The 16,316-nt window shown below is 43.3% G+C and overlaps 1 protein-coding gene across 2 annotated transcripts in view; it reads right to left on the bottom strand.

Annotated features, from left to right (window-relative positions):
- LOC114647875 (copine-5) overlaps positions 1 to 16,316 on the bottom strand; it is a 318,809-nt gene that overhangs the window by 233,569 nt on the left and 68,924 nt on the right. For both annotated transcript variants that reach the window (XM_028796547.2, XM_028796548.2), the window contains exons 3-4: positions 14,754 to 14,800; positions 239 to 342 (exon numbers count right to left, since the gene is read on the bottom strand). In XM_028796547.2, coding sequence (XP_028652380.1) covers positions 239 to 342; positions 14,754 to 14,800 — 151 coding nt within the window. The remainder of the gene's footprint in view (positions 1 to 238; positions 343 to 14,753; positions 14,801 to 16,316) is intronic.

Below are 16,316 nucleotides of genomic sequence, written 5' to 3'. Positions count from 1 at the left end.
CTCCTTCAAATTATGCCACCATTTTTGGATTCTCTTTGACTTTTAGTATATAAAGTATATATAAGGAACTGCCATAACTGATATTTCCTGTCAACCCTTTAATAATTCTCTATTTCCTACGCTGACACTTCCATCAGTTCCACTTTCTTTTAAACAACACGGATCACAGTGGATGCCACCCAGTCAGAGATGGAGGGTACAGCAGGACCCACTGTGGCCTTTGCTCATAACAACTTACAGGTCAAAGCGCAGATTCTGTTTCTCTTCAAAGAAGTAGTCAAGGATGTACTTGCGGACAAAGTCGGGGTTCAGCGTGTTGTCGATCACCTCTGTCCGCCCAAACTGTAAGAGAAGCACACAGATTTACATACAAGCTGGACCACAGATGCACGTGCCCGGCCTGGAGGTGTACCCGCATTATCTGTCCTTGTCAGCACAGTGACATTTCGATCAGCCTCCTGGCTCCATCTGGGATGCTGATTGATCCTAAAGCCAGTGGAGACTGGCGAATGGTAATTACATGCTGTCTAATGAGCAGCTTTCACACATCTACTTGTGTGAGTCTAAGAGCTCTACTCACATCCAGGCTTGTAAAAAAGTAAGTACACCCCAAGGAAACTGTGGAGTTTTTCAACATACAGTATTTGAACAGGCAAGCAGCAGATCTTCATGCAGACAGTGACTAAAGGTGATAAACTTAAACAAATTGCACATAAAATTGACGTGGTGTATTTGTTCTCATAACCTAAATTATCAAAAATGCAGACTAGTCATGAGGAAAAAGTAAGAACATTCCAACATTTATCACATTAGAATCAGGTGTTCCAGATGAGGTGCCAATGATTAGGACCTCCTTAGGGAGTCTGCAGGTGGACCCTGTCCGATTTAAACCGAAGATAACGAGGGTCTGGTGTCCTCTTTGCTATTGATGTGTGTCATAACATCAGGATCAAAAAGGTTCTCTAAGGTCCTCAGAAAGAAGGTTGTGGGCAATGTGTCTGGCAAGGGATTTAAAAAGATCAACAAATTATTTCAAATCACTCATTCCACTGTGAGGAAAATCATCTACAAGTGGCAGCGATTTCAAACTACTGCCAATTCAGCCAGGACTCAGCCCAAGAGCTGACTAAAGGAAGTTTCCAAGAACCCCAACATTTCATTGCAAGATCTGCAGGTAACTCATATAAAAGCTGGTGTCAAAGTGCCCGCACCTACAATCAGACAGATAGGTTAAATTTGACCAGCATGCTAGAAGTGCCAGGAAAAAGCCTTTGCTGTCTAAAAAAGAACATTAGAACAAGACCACAGTTATTCATTGACCATCTAAGCCAAGACCAGGCCTTCTGAAACAATGTCCTCTGGACAGACAAATCAAGGATAAAGTTGCTTGGCCACAGTAACAGCAGACATGTTTGGCGCAAACCCAATACAGCATTTCAGGAGAAGAACCTCACTCCAGCTGTGAAGCATGGCGGTGAAAACGTTCTGGTTTGGGGTTGCTTTGCTGCCTTAGGGCATGGGAAGCTTGCAGTCATCGAGTCAACTATGAATTCTGCATCATATCAACAACTTCTTGAGAAGAATGTGAAGGCCACCTGTCCAAAAGTTGAAGTGGATCTTTCAATATGATAATGATCCGAAGCACATTAGTAAATCCACCACGGAATGGCTCAAAAATGAATGAAGGGATATGGACTGGCCTAGTCAAAGCTCTGATTTGAATTGCAGTGTTGTGGGGGGATTTGAAATGAGAAGTTCAAGCAAGAAAACCCACAAACACCTTGCCACAGAAGGATTTTTGCATTGAAGACAGAATGAAGCATTTCATTGAACTGATATCAGGGACTAGTGGGCAGTTACAAAATACGCCTTGTCATACACATGCGCATGGGAGGCAGCTAAAGGATTCGAATGAGAGGAATTCCATGCCGGATCAGTGGGTGGCGGAGTGCACTAACCCTTTCTCACTTTCTTCTGTATACCAGTTACGGGAAATTCCGTTTCTAGTCCCAATAACATCACATCCAGTTCCGGGCCCGATGATGTCACTTCTGGTTCCGGTCTCAATGGTATCACTTCCAGTCCTGGTCACGATGAGATCGCTTCCTCTGCCCGACTTTAAAACCGCCATTTTGTCTCATATAAATCAGGTCTGTCTTGTTTGTTGCATTTGTACTTTCTTTTGACAGCCTATAAGAAATAATTTCTGTTAAAGGGGGCAATACTAGCTTCTGAGGCCAAAGATGGACTTATTTTTCTCCAACATATCATTACATCTATTGATGTTTTTGTTGAATAAATGACTGAAAAGGCCAGTTTTCCTCGTGATCTGCTCTTTGTCAGTTCAAATATATTGAAAAAGTCCACAGTTTCCATGGGGCGCACTTACTTTTTCACATGACTCACCTGCTGCTGCTTTGGCCCACTCCAATGAGGGTAAGCAGATTTATTGTGGAAGTTTGGCCAGACCCTTGAGCTATACTTAATCAGCGTGGCTTCCTTTTTGTGCCCCTTAAAGGTTAACATGCCAGTGCAGGACAAGCAGGGTCCATTGACACATCTGCCATAGAGATACAAGCCCTGTGCTGCTTCATTATGGAGAATCTGCAGCCACCTTGGCCCATTGTGTCCTGACATTTTCAAGTAAAGGCTTCGGGGCTCAATACAATCCAATAGGAAAATCTAAAAAAAAGGATGCAGTCAGCCCCTGGGAGCTTTTGTGTGCCAGTACCTTTGTCAGGCTCTGGGTATTCAAAAACATCATAGAGCAAATTGTGACATGCGCTCCAACAGCAGCAGGACGCCACGCCGCTGACCAGGGGGCTGAAGGACTTTTATACCCTGAAGATGAGTCAGCACAGAGGCCAAAGTCACACATCTGAGTTACAAGAGGACTGCAGCCTGACAAGGCAGATTGATCAATAACATCTGGAGTGTGTTCTGATGAACTTTAGGGATCATATAGCCACCCCCTTTGGAAAGTCCACCATGATAATAGTAACAAGCCAGCAGTTCCTGGGCGGTGTGCAGCCTAACAGCAGAAAAGATTTTAAACATGACAGCAGGAGTGGCAGAGCTCAAAGGAATTTAGTAATCAATTGATCGAATAATCGATACAAATGGTACCTTTCAAGAGTCCATCATGTCATTCATAAAACACACAAGGATGCAGTTTAGTTTTAATAGGACAGCTAATGGTGCGCAGCTTAGCTTTAAAAATGACATAACAAGACCAAAGGAACGCTGAAGCCCTACAAGAACCTTAGGAACGATGACACCTGATTACTCAGCATGGCAATTAATTGGTCAATCAATCAATAAAATGTTTTTCAGTATAAGCGCCTCTCACAAAGCACATCACTACTTAAGGCTTTAGAAAGCACAAAGGAATGCAATTCAGACTTAATGTGATGTGCAAAAGGTGGGAGCAGTGAAGCCCAACTGGTTGTTAGGGATTGATCGATCAGTCAATCGTTTACTAACGCATGTCATGCAACCTTTCAAAAAGCACATAATCAGAAGCACAACTACAAAGCCTACAAGAATACACTCACTGAGCAAATTCTTCAGACCACTATGGTAATATTGAGTGGGGCCTCCTTTTAATCTCAACACAGCCTCGTTTCTTCATGGCGTGGATTCCACAAGACTGCGTTGACATTCTGCTCCATATTGACATGACAGCATCAGGTAATTTCTGCAGATTTGTTAGCTGCACATTCATGCTGCGACTCTCCCGTTCCACCACATCCCAAAGATGTTCTAATGGATTCAGGCCTGGTGACTGTGAAGGCCACTGAAGAACAGTGAGCTCATTTTCATATTCGTGAAGCCAGTCTGAGATGACTTTTACTTTGTGACCTGGTGCATTATCATGCTGGAAGTAGCCATTAGAAGATAGGTAGACTGTGGCCATGAACATTAGAACGATCTAGATGAGAACAGGCCATTCAACCCAACAAAGCTCGCTAGTCCTATCCACTTATTTCATCCAAAAAACATCAAGACGAGTTTTGAAAGTCCCTAAAGTCTTACTGTCTACCACACTACTTGGTCGCTTATTCCAAGTGTCTATTGTTCTTTGTGTAAAGAAAACATTTCCTAATGTTTGTGCGAAATTTGCCCTTAACAAGTTTCCAACTGTGTCCCCGTGTTCTTGATGAACTCATTTTAAAGTCACAGTCTCGACCCACTGGAGTAATTCCCTTAATTCATTTTAAACACTTCAGTCAGGTCTCCTTTTAATCTTCTTTTGCTTAAACTGTAAAGGCTCAGCTCTTTTAATCTTTCCTCATAACTCAACGCCTGTAGCCCTGTGATCAGCCTAGTCACTCTTCTCTGGACCTTTCCTAGCGTTGCTATGTCTATTTTGTGGCCTGGAGACCAATGCTGCACACTGTACTCAAGATGACGCCTCACTAGAGCATTATAAAGCTTGAGCAGAACCTCCTTGGCCTTGTACTACACACATCAAGGCGCTATATAACCTCACATTCTGTTTGCCTTCTTCATGCCTTCTGAACACTGTCTGGAAGTCGATAGCTTAGAGTCCACTATGACTCCTAAATCCGTCTCATAAGGTGTATTCTCGATTTTCTGACCACCCATTGTGTATTAAAAAGGGATCCACAAGGTCAGCAACAATACTTAGGCCACAACACTCCAGCAATGATTGACTGGTATTAACAGCCCCACAGTGTGCCAAGAAAACATTCAGCACACTGTTACACCACCATCGGCCTGGACTGTTGACATAAGGCAGGTTGTGGTCATGGATTTAAGGTGTTGACCCTACCACCTGTGTGCCTCAGCAGAAATCGAGATTCATCAGACCAGGCTTTGCTTTTCCAGTGTTCATCTGTCCAGTTGTGGTGAGTCTGTACCCATTACAGCCTCAGCTTTCTGTTCATGGCTGGCAGAAGGGGAACCCAACATGGTCTTCTGCTGTTGTAGCCCAATAGCCTCAAGGTTTGATGTGTTGTGCATTCTGAGATGCTTTTCTGCTCATCACAGTTGTACAGAGTGGTCATCTTGAGTTTCTGTAGCCTTTCTGTCACCAGGAACCATTCTGGCCATTCTCCTCTAACCTCTTTCTGTCTATAGAACTGTCTCTCACTGCAGGTTTGGTGTGTGTGTTCTTCACATTATTCTGAGTTAACTCCACAGACTGCTGTGCGTGAAAATCCCTGGAGATCAGCAGTTACAGGAATACTCAAACCAGCCTGTCTGGAACCAACAATCATCCCGTGGTCCAAATCACTCAGATCAATTTTTGTCACATTCTGGTGTTTGGTGTGAACTTTAACTCAACTTCATGATTGGTATCTGCAGGATTTTATGCTTCCACTTGATTGGCTGATTAGATAATTGCATGGACAAGCAGGTGTGCAGGTGTTCCTAATAATTTGCTCAGTGAGTGTATAACTCAGTTTGAATGGTGAGCAAGAGGTGTAAGTGGAAAAGATTTAATTTGTAGGTAAAATGCTTTTTAGGAAAGGTGTCACATTATCATTAGTACATCCAAAAACAAAAAAGCTTTTAATATAGTGACTTTCATTCAAAATATCTAAAAGTCCATCCCCTGCCTTACACAAAAAGCTGCAGGATTGGGTTTCGGCCCCCATGATTCCAAAACTGGATTGAGCAAGTTTGATGATTGATGAATTAAATTTTTCAGTTCAAAACATGCAGTTAGTTTTAATGATAAGCAACTTACAGTACATGCATACACACCTGCAGTGGCAAAAAAAAAGTATGTAAACCCTTGGAAACCACTGCATTCATGTATACATTTGTCTTAAAATATGATCTGATCCAATAATGAACAAACACAATCTGTTTTATCTAATGGTATATAAATTATTGTATTTTTTTGTACATATTGAATATATCATTCAAAAATTTACAGGTGTGTGCTGGAAAAAGTCTATGAGAACCTCAGCTGATGACTTCAACAAAAGATAACTGGAGGCCGGAGTTGGCCAACCATGAGTCCACCCAATGAAACGAGATTGGAGGTGTGGTTTAGGGAAACTTTGACCAACAAAAGTGACTCAGACATATTGAGTTTTCTATTCACAAGGAGCATCTGCTGATATAAACCATGCCTTGCCAGAAAGAGAACTCAGAAGATCTGTTATCAGGAATTGTTGATTTGCATGAGGTTGGGAAGGGCTGCAAAATCATTTCAAAGATCTTCGATATTTATTAGGCCACAGTTAGACAAATTGTACATAAATAAATACAGGCAGTGAGATGTAGTGGTTAAGGCTTTGGACTTCAAACCCTGAGGTTGTGGGTTCAAATCCTGCTACTGACATTGTGTGACCCTGACAAGTCACTTACCTTGCCTGTCCTCCAATTGGAAAACCAAAAGAAATGGAACCAGTTGTCACCTTGGATAAAGGTGTCAGCCAAATACATGCTATGAACAAAGGTATTGGCGCACACCTCTTAATTATTGAATTCAGGTGTTTCAAATCAGACCCATTGCCACAGGTGTATAACATCAAGCACCTCGCCATGCAGTCTCCATTTACAAATATTTGTGAAACAAAACGGGTCATTATGAAGAGCTCAGTGACTTCAGGCGTGGTACAGCGATAGGATGCCACCTGCGTGAAATTCCATCCCTGCTGGATATTCCATGGCCAACTGTAAGTGGTATTTTTGGAAAATGAAGCGTTTAGGAACAAGAGCAACTCAGCCACAAATCAGAAGACCACGTAAAGTCACAGAGTGGGGTCAACGACTGCTAAGGTGCATGGTGTGCAAAACTCGCCAACGCTCTGCTGATTTTATAGCTGAAGAGTTCCAAATTTCTCCTGGCATTAACTGTGTTGTGGGAGCTTCATGGAATGGGTTTCCATGGCCTAACACCAAGTCCAGTGCCGAGAGTCAAATGGAGTGGTGTAAAGCACACCACCACTAGATTGTGGAGCAGCGGAAACGTGTTCTATGGAGTGATGAATCACGCTTCTCTATTTTGGGAGTCAGATGGATGAGTCTGGGTTGGGCGGATGCCAGGAAAACGTTACCTGCCTGACTGCATTGTGTCAGCTATGAAATTTGGTGGAGGAGGAATAATGATGTGGGGCTGTTTTTCAGGGTTTGGGCTGGGCCCCTTACTTTCAGTCAATGGCAATCTTAGTGCTTCAGCATACCAAGACATGGACAATGCTTTGCTTCCAACTTTGTGGAAACAGTTGGGGGAAGGCCCTTTTCTATTCCAGGAATGCACAAAGCAAGGTCCATAAAGACACTGGTGGGATGAGTTCTGCATTGAAGAACTTGACTGGCCCGTCCAGAGCCCTGACCTCAATCCCATCGAATACCTTTGGGATGAACTAGAATGGAGATTGTGAGGCAGGCCTTCTTGTCCAACATCAGTGCCTGACCTTCTAAATGTATGGAATGGGCACGGATTCCCACAGAAACGCTCCAAAATCTTGTGGAAAGCCTTCCATGAAGAGTGGAAGCTGTTACAGCTGCAAAAAGGGGACACCAACTCCATATTAAAGTCTATGTTTTTAAATACAACATCATTAAAGTCCCTGTTGGTGCAATGGTCAGGTGTCCCAATACGTTTGTCCATACAGTGTAAGTAAATGTAATGTAAATAAATAGAGATGCGGCTACTATCCCTTGAAGATGACTTGAAATGCTCAATGAGGTAAAAATGAACCCCAGAGTAACAGCAAAAGGCTTGAAGGAATTACTGAAACAGGTCAACATCTCTTGAGTCTACCACACACAAGACATTTAGCAGGCATGGTGCCCATGGCAAAACACCAAGGAGGAAGCCACTGCACATCTTGTCAGTTCACAATGCAGTTGGGAATGAGTTTTGTGAACTGATGAAACTAAGGTGCAAATGTTCAGTCTAGAATATGCAGTTGTATTTATGAAATAAAATAAGACACAGCATCCCAAGGTGAAAACATCATCCTATTGGTGACATCTGGTGAGGGAGGCTGATCACCATTGCATTATTGAGCAGAACATGAATTTCCAAGTTTATCAAGGTGTCCTGCAGGATAATGTCAAGATGACTGTCTGTCAGCTGAAGTTCATTAGAAGCTGGGCGATTCAGTAGTACAATGACCCAAAACATCAAAGTAAATCCTCTACAGAATGACTTCAAACTAAGAAAATCCCCTTAAGGTCTTTAAAGACCTCAACCCAACAGACATGCTGTGGAATGACCTCAAGAGAGCCGTACACACCAGACATCCTAAGAATGTGGCTGAGATGAAGCAGCTCTGTAAGGAGGAATGGTCCAATATTCCTCCTGAATGTTGTGAAGGTCTGATCCTCAGCTACCAGAAGTGCTTGTTTGAGGTTCCCGCTGCCAAAGGAGGTTCAATTGATTATTAAATCCAAGGGTCCACTTAGGTTTTCCACAGCAAGCTGTGAATGTTCGATAAAGATATGAAAGATTAGAATTGTGTGTTATTAGCGTACGTGTTTTGTGTTTGTCTCTACTTGTGACTTACATGAAGATCAGATCACCTTTTATGAACAATTAATCCAGAAAACCAGATCATTCCACAGGGTTCACATACTTTTTATTGGCACTATAGGCCCAGTTAGTCCAATTCATCAGCACAGGGGGCTGGAGCCAATCCCAGTAGTAATAGTTATAAGGCAGGAAAGAGCACTAGACAGGGCACCAGTCCATCACAGGGCCCACAGACAATTTGGAGTTCAACTTTGGGGACAATGGAGGAAAACCCATGCAGATGGGGAAAGAACATACAATTCAACTGATCACAGGTGACATGCAGGCTAAGTAGAAGATAAATCAATCTGAAAGTTAGAAAAGCAGCATCCCCATTGATTGCTTTAACATCCATCCATTGCCACACATGTTGAACGCACCAAAGTCGAGTACAAGAGAAGAAGGCATATCCATAGTCCATCAGAAGGCATATCCATTCGCCCAGCCATATTAACTTACAGAGGGCCTGCTTGGAGTCGCCAATAAAGGGTACCAACGCCTTATTAATTCTAGTTAATGTGATGTTTCATCCGTGGATGACATCAGGAGAGGTGCAGGCCCGATGACTTGAGGAGAAGCACATAGAGATCAGCATGCTGACTGTTTAGAGGTGGTACGCAGCCTAATTGATTTTAGGAGAGGTGCAGCAGGAATAATTTAATGGCTGGTAAAGTTGAACTGCAAGCAGTGCACGGCTTGATTGCATTTATGACAAGTACAGTTAAGCTTCAGATGATCTACAGCTTGATTATATTTAGGAGAGATGCAACCAGACTACCAACGGTGGGAATTCTCAACAATTTTAATGCAGCTGCAGGCAAGCCATTGTTTCTGTGAACTATGATGATTTAGGAGAGATACTGCATCAGTGGGAAACATGCAGGAGGTTTATTAGGTGTTCTTCGTTATCCTGAACCTGATCCAATTCGTAGTTATGAGGGGTCACAGCCTACCCCAATACCAAATCAATCGCAGGGGTGTTTCAGTTGTTACTGAACCTGCTTGATTTTAGGAAAGGTGTGGCCTGATTGAGTAAATGGAGAGGTGAAATCTTCTTAAATGTAAGCCAGATCAGAACATCTATGGAGTTAGCAGGTCATAGCCACATCACGGGTGGAGCACAGCATGGCTAATTAGGAGAGACACCATCAGGTTAAAGTAGGGGTACGAGAAAAAGCTCTCTCTGGTTAGCCCTATGGGACGTGTGCACTGCTTGCCAGTGCTGTTCAACCTGCTTAAATTTACAGCAAGTGAGCCAAACCTCAGATGTTCTGCCAGGACAGAAGGATTTAACGGAAGGTACAACATGGCTGAAACAGAAGAGGAGCAGTCGGATTAAATTCAGGGTGGATGAATTCTGGTTGGTGATGGTGTACACCATGACTTGCATAGAAAAGACTCTAACCTTAATAATCCCAAGGGGCATTTAAGTTATATCCAGATGGTGTTCAACCTGCTTAAATTTAAAAGGGGTGAGCCAAGGCACAGATGTTGTGCACACTGAAGAATTTTAGGGAGGGTACAGCATGGTGGAAGTGGGAGACAGGGGCATCAGACCCTTAAGTCCTTGATATATTGCGCCAAGCCCCTGATCTTTTCATCCATTTTTTTTATACATTTTAGTTTACAGAATGGCTAATATAGAAGAGAACCAGACAGATTATATTCTGGGTGGGCTTAGTTTAGCCAAATATTATGTGCACCATGACAGGATGAGTAAAGATCTACCTGATTAACCCTAATAAATATGAATGCTATTTCCAGGTAGTCTCAGGTCAAGTCAGGTCAGGTCGGGGAGCATCCACTGGTACAGCGTGTAGCTGCACCCACCACACAACAAAACAGCTCAGGATCCTGGTTGGTAACCCCCCAGGCAGATCCAGTACCACCCTCCAGAAATGATCCTCTATCTGCAACAGCCAGGTGTTACGTAGGCATCCTCTTGGCCTGGTCCAGCCACTCAGGTCCTCAACAATGAGAACCCTGCGAGCCGGATCACCCTCGGGGAATCACGCCACATGGACATAATGGCATAACTGACGCTCCCTCACAATGCAGGAAGGGTGCCTCATTTGGGACACCATTAGCAACTGCTCATTCAACACAAAGTCAAACCAGCAGTGCCCAAGGATTCTCTGAAGAGACACAGTATCGAAGGAGTCCAGACTTCGTCACAGGTCACTGGATGGCGTCCATGTCTCGTAATCATATAGCAAATCTGGAAGCACCAGGACTCTAAAGACTTGGACCTTCATCCTTTTGCAGAGATATCTGGAGCACCACACACCCCTTTCCAGCGACCTCATGACCTCCCATGCTCTCAGATCTGTCTACTGACTTCATAGGAAAAGTCACAGAAACATTAATGTCGCTGTCGAGGTATTTAAACCTCTCAATGTGGTCGACGCTCTCTCCGCAGACAGACACACTGCTGATGGCTGTGCCCAAGAGGCCATTAAAGGCCTGGATCTTGGTTTGTTATCCAGAACACTCGCAAGTCCAGACACTCAGACTCCTCACTCAGTCTATCGAGAGCCCCAATCAGAGCCTCCATTGACTCTCTAACCTCCCTAAACTTAGGAGGGGTGAGCTAAACCACAAATGTTCTGCAGCCTGATGAATTTTAGGGATGGTATCAGTGTGACTGATGTAGAAGAGGTGCGGTCAAATTATATTTGGGGTTGGTGCTGCCTAGCTGGAGGTGATATCAGAGCTGGATTACCCATTAAGCAAAATAAGCAAATGCTTAAGGAATCAAAGAAAGTATGTGTGTGTGGGGGGGGGGGGGGGGGGGGGGGACTGGGGGGATTTGGCACCACAGAAATTTTTCATTGCCAGATTTATCATGTGGTGCACAACTACAAATGGTGCAGATGAACCAAGTTCCACAAAAAGGGGCTCCCACATCCCTCCATCTTATTCCAAATTTTGTTTAATTGCAAAAAATAAAATTTAATTTTATACTTTATTATTGTTCATATTTTGAATTAGATATACATGGGGGCACCAAAACCTTTTAAGTGTTTAGGGTCTCTACAAAGATTTTAATCCAGCCTTGGGTGACATGCACCATAGCTTGCTGAGTAAAGATCTACTTTATTAACGCTCATAAACATGTACGCTGTGTCCAGGTGGCGTTCAGTCTGCTTAAATTTAGGAGAGGTGGGCCAGACTGCAGATATGGTGAAGGCTGAGCTGTTTTAGTGAAGGTAGAGCCAGATCACATGTGGATTACGAGATGAATTATTACGGAGAAGAGAGATTAAATTAAATTAGTGGAAGGTGCAGCCCAGCAGGAGGTGATGTGCACCATGTCTAGTGTAGGAGAAGTTCTTCCTTGTTAAACCTAATAAATCTAAAGCTGTTTGCAACCTTCTTGATTTAAAAAAAATGCAGCCTGACTGATTTTACAATATGTGCAGTGTGACTAAATTGAGTTATTAAACCAGCAGGGTGGAGGTGGTGTGAAATGTACAGTATTCCATTTTAGGTCAGGAGCCACATGCTTAATCCGTAGTGTAGTTCATTCAGCCAAATCATAGATGTTGAGCATCCTGCTGAATTTTAGAGAAGGGACAGCCAGGCAGTTGGGTACAATATGTGTGATTAAGGAGAGGAGCAATCAGAATAAATTAGGAATAGACACTGCCTGGCAGGAGGTGATGTGCATGACGACTGGCACAGACAAAGCTCTACCTTAGTAACTCAAATAAACCTGCACCATGTTTGTGGTCTTAAATCAGCTTAAATTTAGGACAGACTGCAGATTTTGTGCAGCCTCATTAATTTTAAGGAAGGAACAGTCAGATTGCATGTGGAGTACAGCATGAATGATTTAGGAGAGGAGCACAGAAATTAAACTAGGGGAGGAGATGGTGTACACCACGATTGGTGTAGGAGAAGCTTGTCCTTCTCAATTCTAGTAAATGTGAAGGCAATTGTTGACCTGCTCAAATTTACGAGGGGCTGTGGAGCCTGATGAATTTTAGGGAAGGCGCAGTCAGCCAGTCTGCGTGATGTAGGAGAGGAGTGATCAGAATAAATGTGGGGAAGCAGCTGCCTGGCGTTCGGTGCTGTGGCACCCGGGCTAACGTAAAACAAGTATGACCCTGTTAATTCTAATAGACTTAGAATAAGTCTAGGCGATTTGCAAGGGAAGTGCGGCCCGCCTGCTTTGACAACAGGAGCAGTCGTGGCTAAATTGAGTAAACATACGAGTTGGTTACAAGTTGAGTACAACATAATTCATTTTATGAGATATGCAGCTTTGTTAAGATGTTATACTGCCTGACTGATGAGGGTTTCATTTTAGGTCGGATGTGGCCAGGTTACAGGTGGTGTCCCGCTTGAGAGGTGCTGCCTTATTAATTCTAAACCTGTATGTATTACGCAGCCTTGTTGATTCTTTTATAGGGGTGAGTTCACTCACTTTCAAAACTGAATTCAAGTTCTGGGTTCTTGGTGTTTGGAGTCTGTTCTGTAGCATTAGGTATACTCTAACATTCCCAACAACTTGAAGACACCTAATGGGACGTCAGTTTCAGGGAAGGTGCAGCCAGATGACATGTGGAGTGCAGCAGGAATGAGTTAGGATAAGACAAATCAAATGTAATTAGGTGAAGGTGTAGCACGGCAGAAGATGGTGTACACCATGACGCAACCTGGTGAATTTTAGGTAGATATGGGTGGGTTGCATTTGGCCCTTCTTGTCTGACTTCACAAAGGTTGCTGTCTGGTGAATTTGAGTTAAAATGCAGTAGTGTTCCTCCTAAACTTTTACTTCTGTATCACTACCAACTTTCAGACTTCAGTACCAGTATTAAAATGTTTCTGATGCAAATAATAGGCACCTCCAAACCCCCCAAAACCCCCAAACACACCGTCTTACCCCAGCCTCCGTGGTGCAGTATGCTGCTGTGCATCTCTCTGTTGTTGAAGTATTCAATCATCCAAGTAATACAGAGGGGAGGTCTCCATCCCCCCAAGGTCCCAACCATGTTGAAGCAATAAGGTGGGCGATGCCCCATTAAGTCCCAATAGCATCAAAGCCTCTGCTTTCTGTTTGTGAAGTCTACAGAACAGATGTTTTTCCACATACTGTATACACTATGGTGTGTCAAGGGAACGAAGCTGGTGGAGGAGGCTGACATTTACCTCTGGCACTGAAAACCCCAATATGCTGGTACGGTAACAATTCAAAAGTTGTGCTTTTCAGAACTTTTGCAGTATACCACAAAACTTTAATATGAAGGAAGCGTGCAGATGGTGTGAACCAATGAAGGTTAGAAGTGAATGCCAACAAGTGGGGTGCCATCTGAATCTGAATAAAGTTAGCAGCAAAGGCAGCAAGAAGTTGATTCCACACATGGAATGAATGCAGGAGGAGGAGGAGGAGGAGGATGAGGTTCTACCTGAAGGATATGAGCAGATGTTCTACTTCCGTGTATGTCTATGGAAGTTTCTCCTCCAACTCCTCCTCCTCCTCCTCCCCCCACAGGCTTCATTTCTGCTCCCAGTGAAAGTGTCACCTGAAGCTAGTCGAGGGTCCTCACCGTGCTGCTCCCTGCGTGCCCAGTTGTCCACTGGCAGTGCCCCTCTTACTGCTGTGCTGCTGCTAGTCAATGCTCTTTATCCTGACTCCTGGCAAAGCTGTACCATTGATTTTTAATTGCAGGGGAATCACTCAGCAATCCCAAAAATAACTTTGCAGCTGTTCCAGGCTCCGTGGGTCATGTCGCGCGTAGGCGGCTGGCGATTTAAGGGAGTGAAGGGATCAGATCTGAAGTGTTGTCACTCACAGCACCTTGAACTTCACTGGCATTAGGCAGGCCTGTCATACTGACCTCAGTGATGAGCCCACCATAGTGGGCCCCAAGTGCTCACAGAGATCCACAGATTGAGGTTGGCTTGCAGCGATAAGAACAATTAGGCCATGCAGTGAGACAACAAGAGCCTCATGCTGCTGAACTACTGTGGATGGGCAAAAAGATCATGGCGCAGTCCAGGCAGGCTAGCACACAGGGTAGAGCTGGGCAAGATAAGCCTTGTTAAACCAATCAGTACTTTCTTTAATATGTGCCGCCTTTCACAGCCAGCAAGCACCATTCGCAAGGTGCCTGACAGAGCACACATGAATGCAATTTGAAGCAATGCAGAACAGTACGGCCCTTCATGCAGCCCAGTCATAGGCGTACCAGCATGCATTCGCAAGCAACAAGCGCATCATGCAAAGCCAGGACGGGTGCGGGCTTACCTCCCTCCACTGCTTGGACTCGATGCCCTGAATGTAAAGCACACAGACTGGAAAAGGAAGATGAGAACGGCTGGTGAGAGGAACACCTTCAGCAAGATGGGGATCTGTGGCTGAGTGCATTCATATTGGTGTGTGCGTACCTCAGTTACAACTCCTGTAACAAGTATTCACTCCCTTGGACGGTTTATACAGCTTTGAATCACAGCGGATTGAATTTGGCTTTTTGAACACACACTGGTCAGTAAAAAGACTCTTTATTGTCAAAGTGAAAACAGATCTAAATTAACCACCAATATAAAACACAAAATGACGGTTTGCATAAGTATTCACACACCTCATGTCAGTGTTTAGTAGATGCACATTTGGCAGTCATGATAGCCTCGAGTCTGTGGGCACAGCTCTCTCTCCATCAGCCTTGCACATCTGAACTCTGCCATTGTCCCCACCTTTCTTTGTGAAACTGCCTAACATCTGACCTGCTGCCTGGGGATCCTGAGTGAACAGCCTTTGTCAAGTCCTGCCAGCAGCAGTAGGTTATTGTACTGTGTCAGCCATTATGGATGTAATGAGAAGTAGAGCAAAATGACATCTTTTATTGGCTAAATGAACAGATTACAATATGCAAGCTTCTTCTTCAAGCAGGTTGTGATCAGACATATTTGAGACAAACCTCGAAAGCTTGCAAATTGTAATCTGTTCAATTAGCCAATAAAAGTTGTCTTTTTGCTTGACTTTTCATCAAGTTTAGCCACAAATTCTACAGTGGGTTGAAGGTCTGGATTCTGCCACTCCAGGATATTCCTGACACACTTGAATCATCACTGGGACAAAAATCCCAGAATTACTTCAATGGAGACCACCCATCTGGGATTTCACTTGATTGTTGCAAAAATACACCTATGTGTGGAAAGGTAAACTTGTTGTGAGTTAGTATGATGGCCAAAACCTACACAATGAAGACAAAAGAACACTCCAGGAAACTCCATGAAAAATGTGATTGAAGAGCACAAGTCAGGGGATGGAGACAAGAAAATATCCAAGTTACTGAATACCCCTTGAAGTTCAGTTAAACCAGTCATTAAGAAATGGAAAGAGTATGGCAGAGCTGTAAATCTGCAGAGAGCAGGCCGTAGATAGATAGATAGATAGATAGATAGATAGATAGATAGATAGATAGATAGATAGATAGATAGATAGATAGATAGATAGATAGATAGATAGATAGATAGATAGGAAAGACACTATATGATAGATAGATAGATAGATAGATAGATAGATAGATAGATAGATAGATAGATAGATAGATAGATAGATAGATAGATAGATAGATAGATAGATAGGAAAGGCACTATATGATAGATAGATAGATAGATAGATAGATAGATAGATAGATAAGAAAGGCACTATATGATAGATAGCTAGATAGATAGATAGATAGATAGATAGATAGATAGATAGATAGATAGATAGATAGATAGATAGATAGAAAAGGCACTATATGATAGATAGATAGATAGATAGATAGATAGATAGATAGATAGATAGATAGATAGATAGATAGAT

This window comes from Erpetoichthys calabaricus, chromosome 3, assembly GCF_900747795.2.
Source record: "Erpetoichthys calabaricus chromosome 3, fErpCal1.3, whole genome shotgun sequence".
In the NCBI taxonomy this organism is placed as follows: domain Eukaryota; kingdom Metazoa; phylum Chordata; class Cladistia; order Polypteriformes; family Polypteridae; genus Erpetoichthys; species Erpetoichthys calabaricus.
This window is presented reverse-complemented; position numbering and strand designations above follow the sequence as displayed.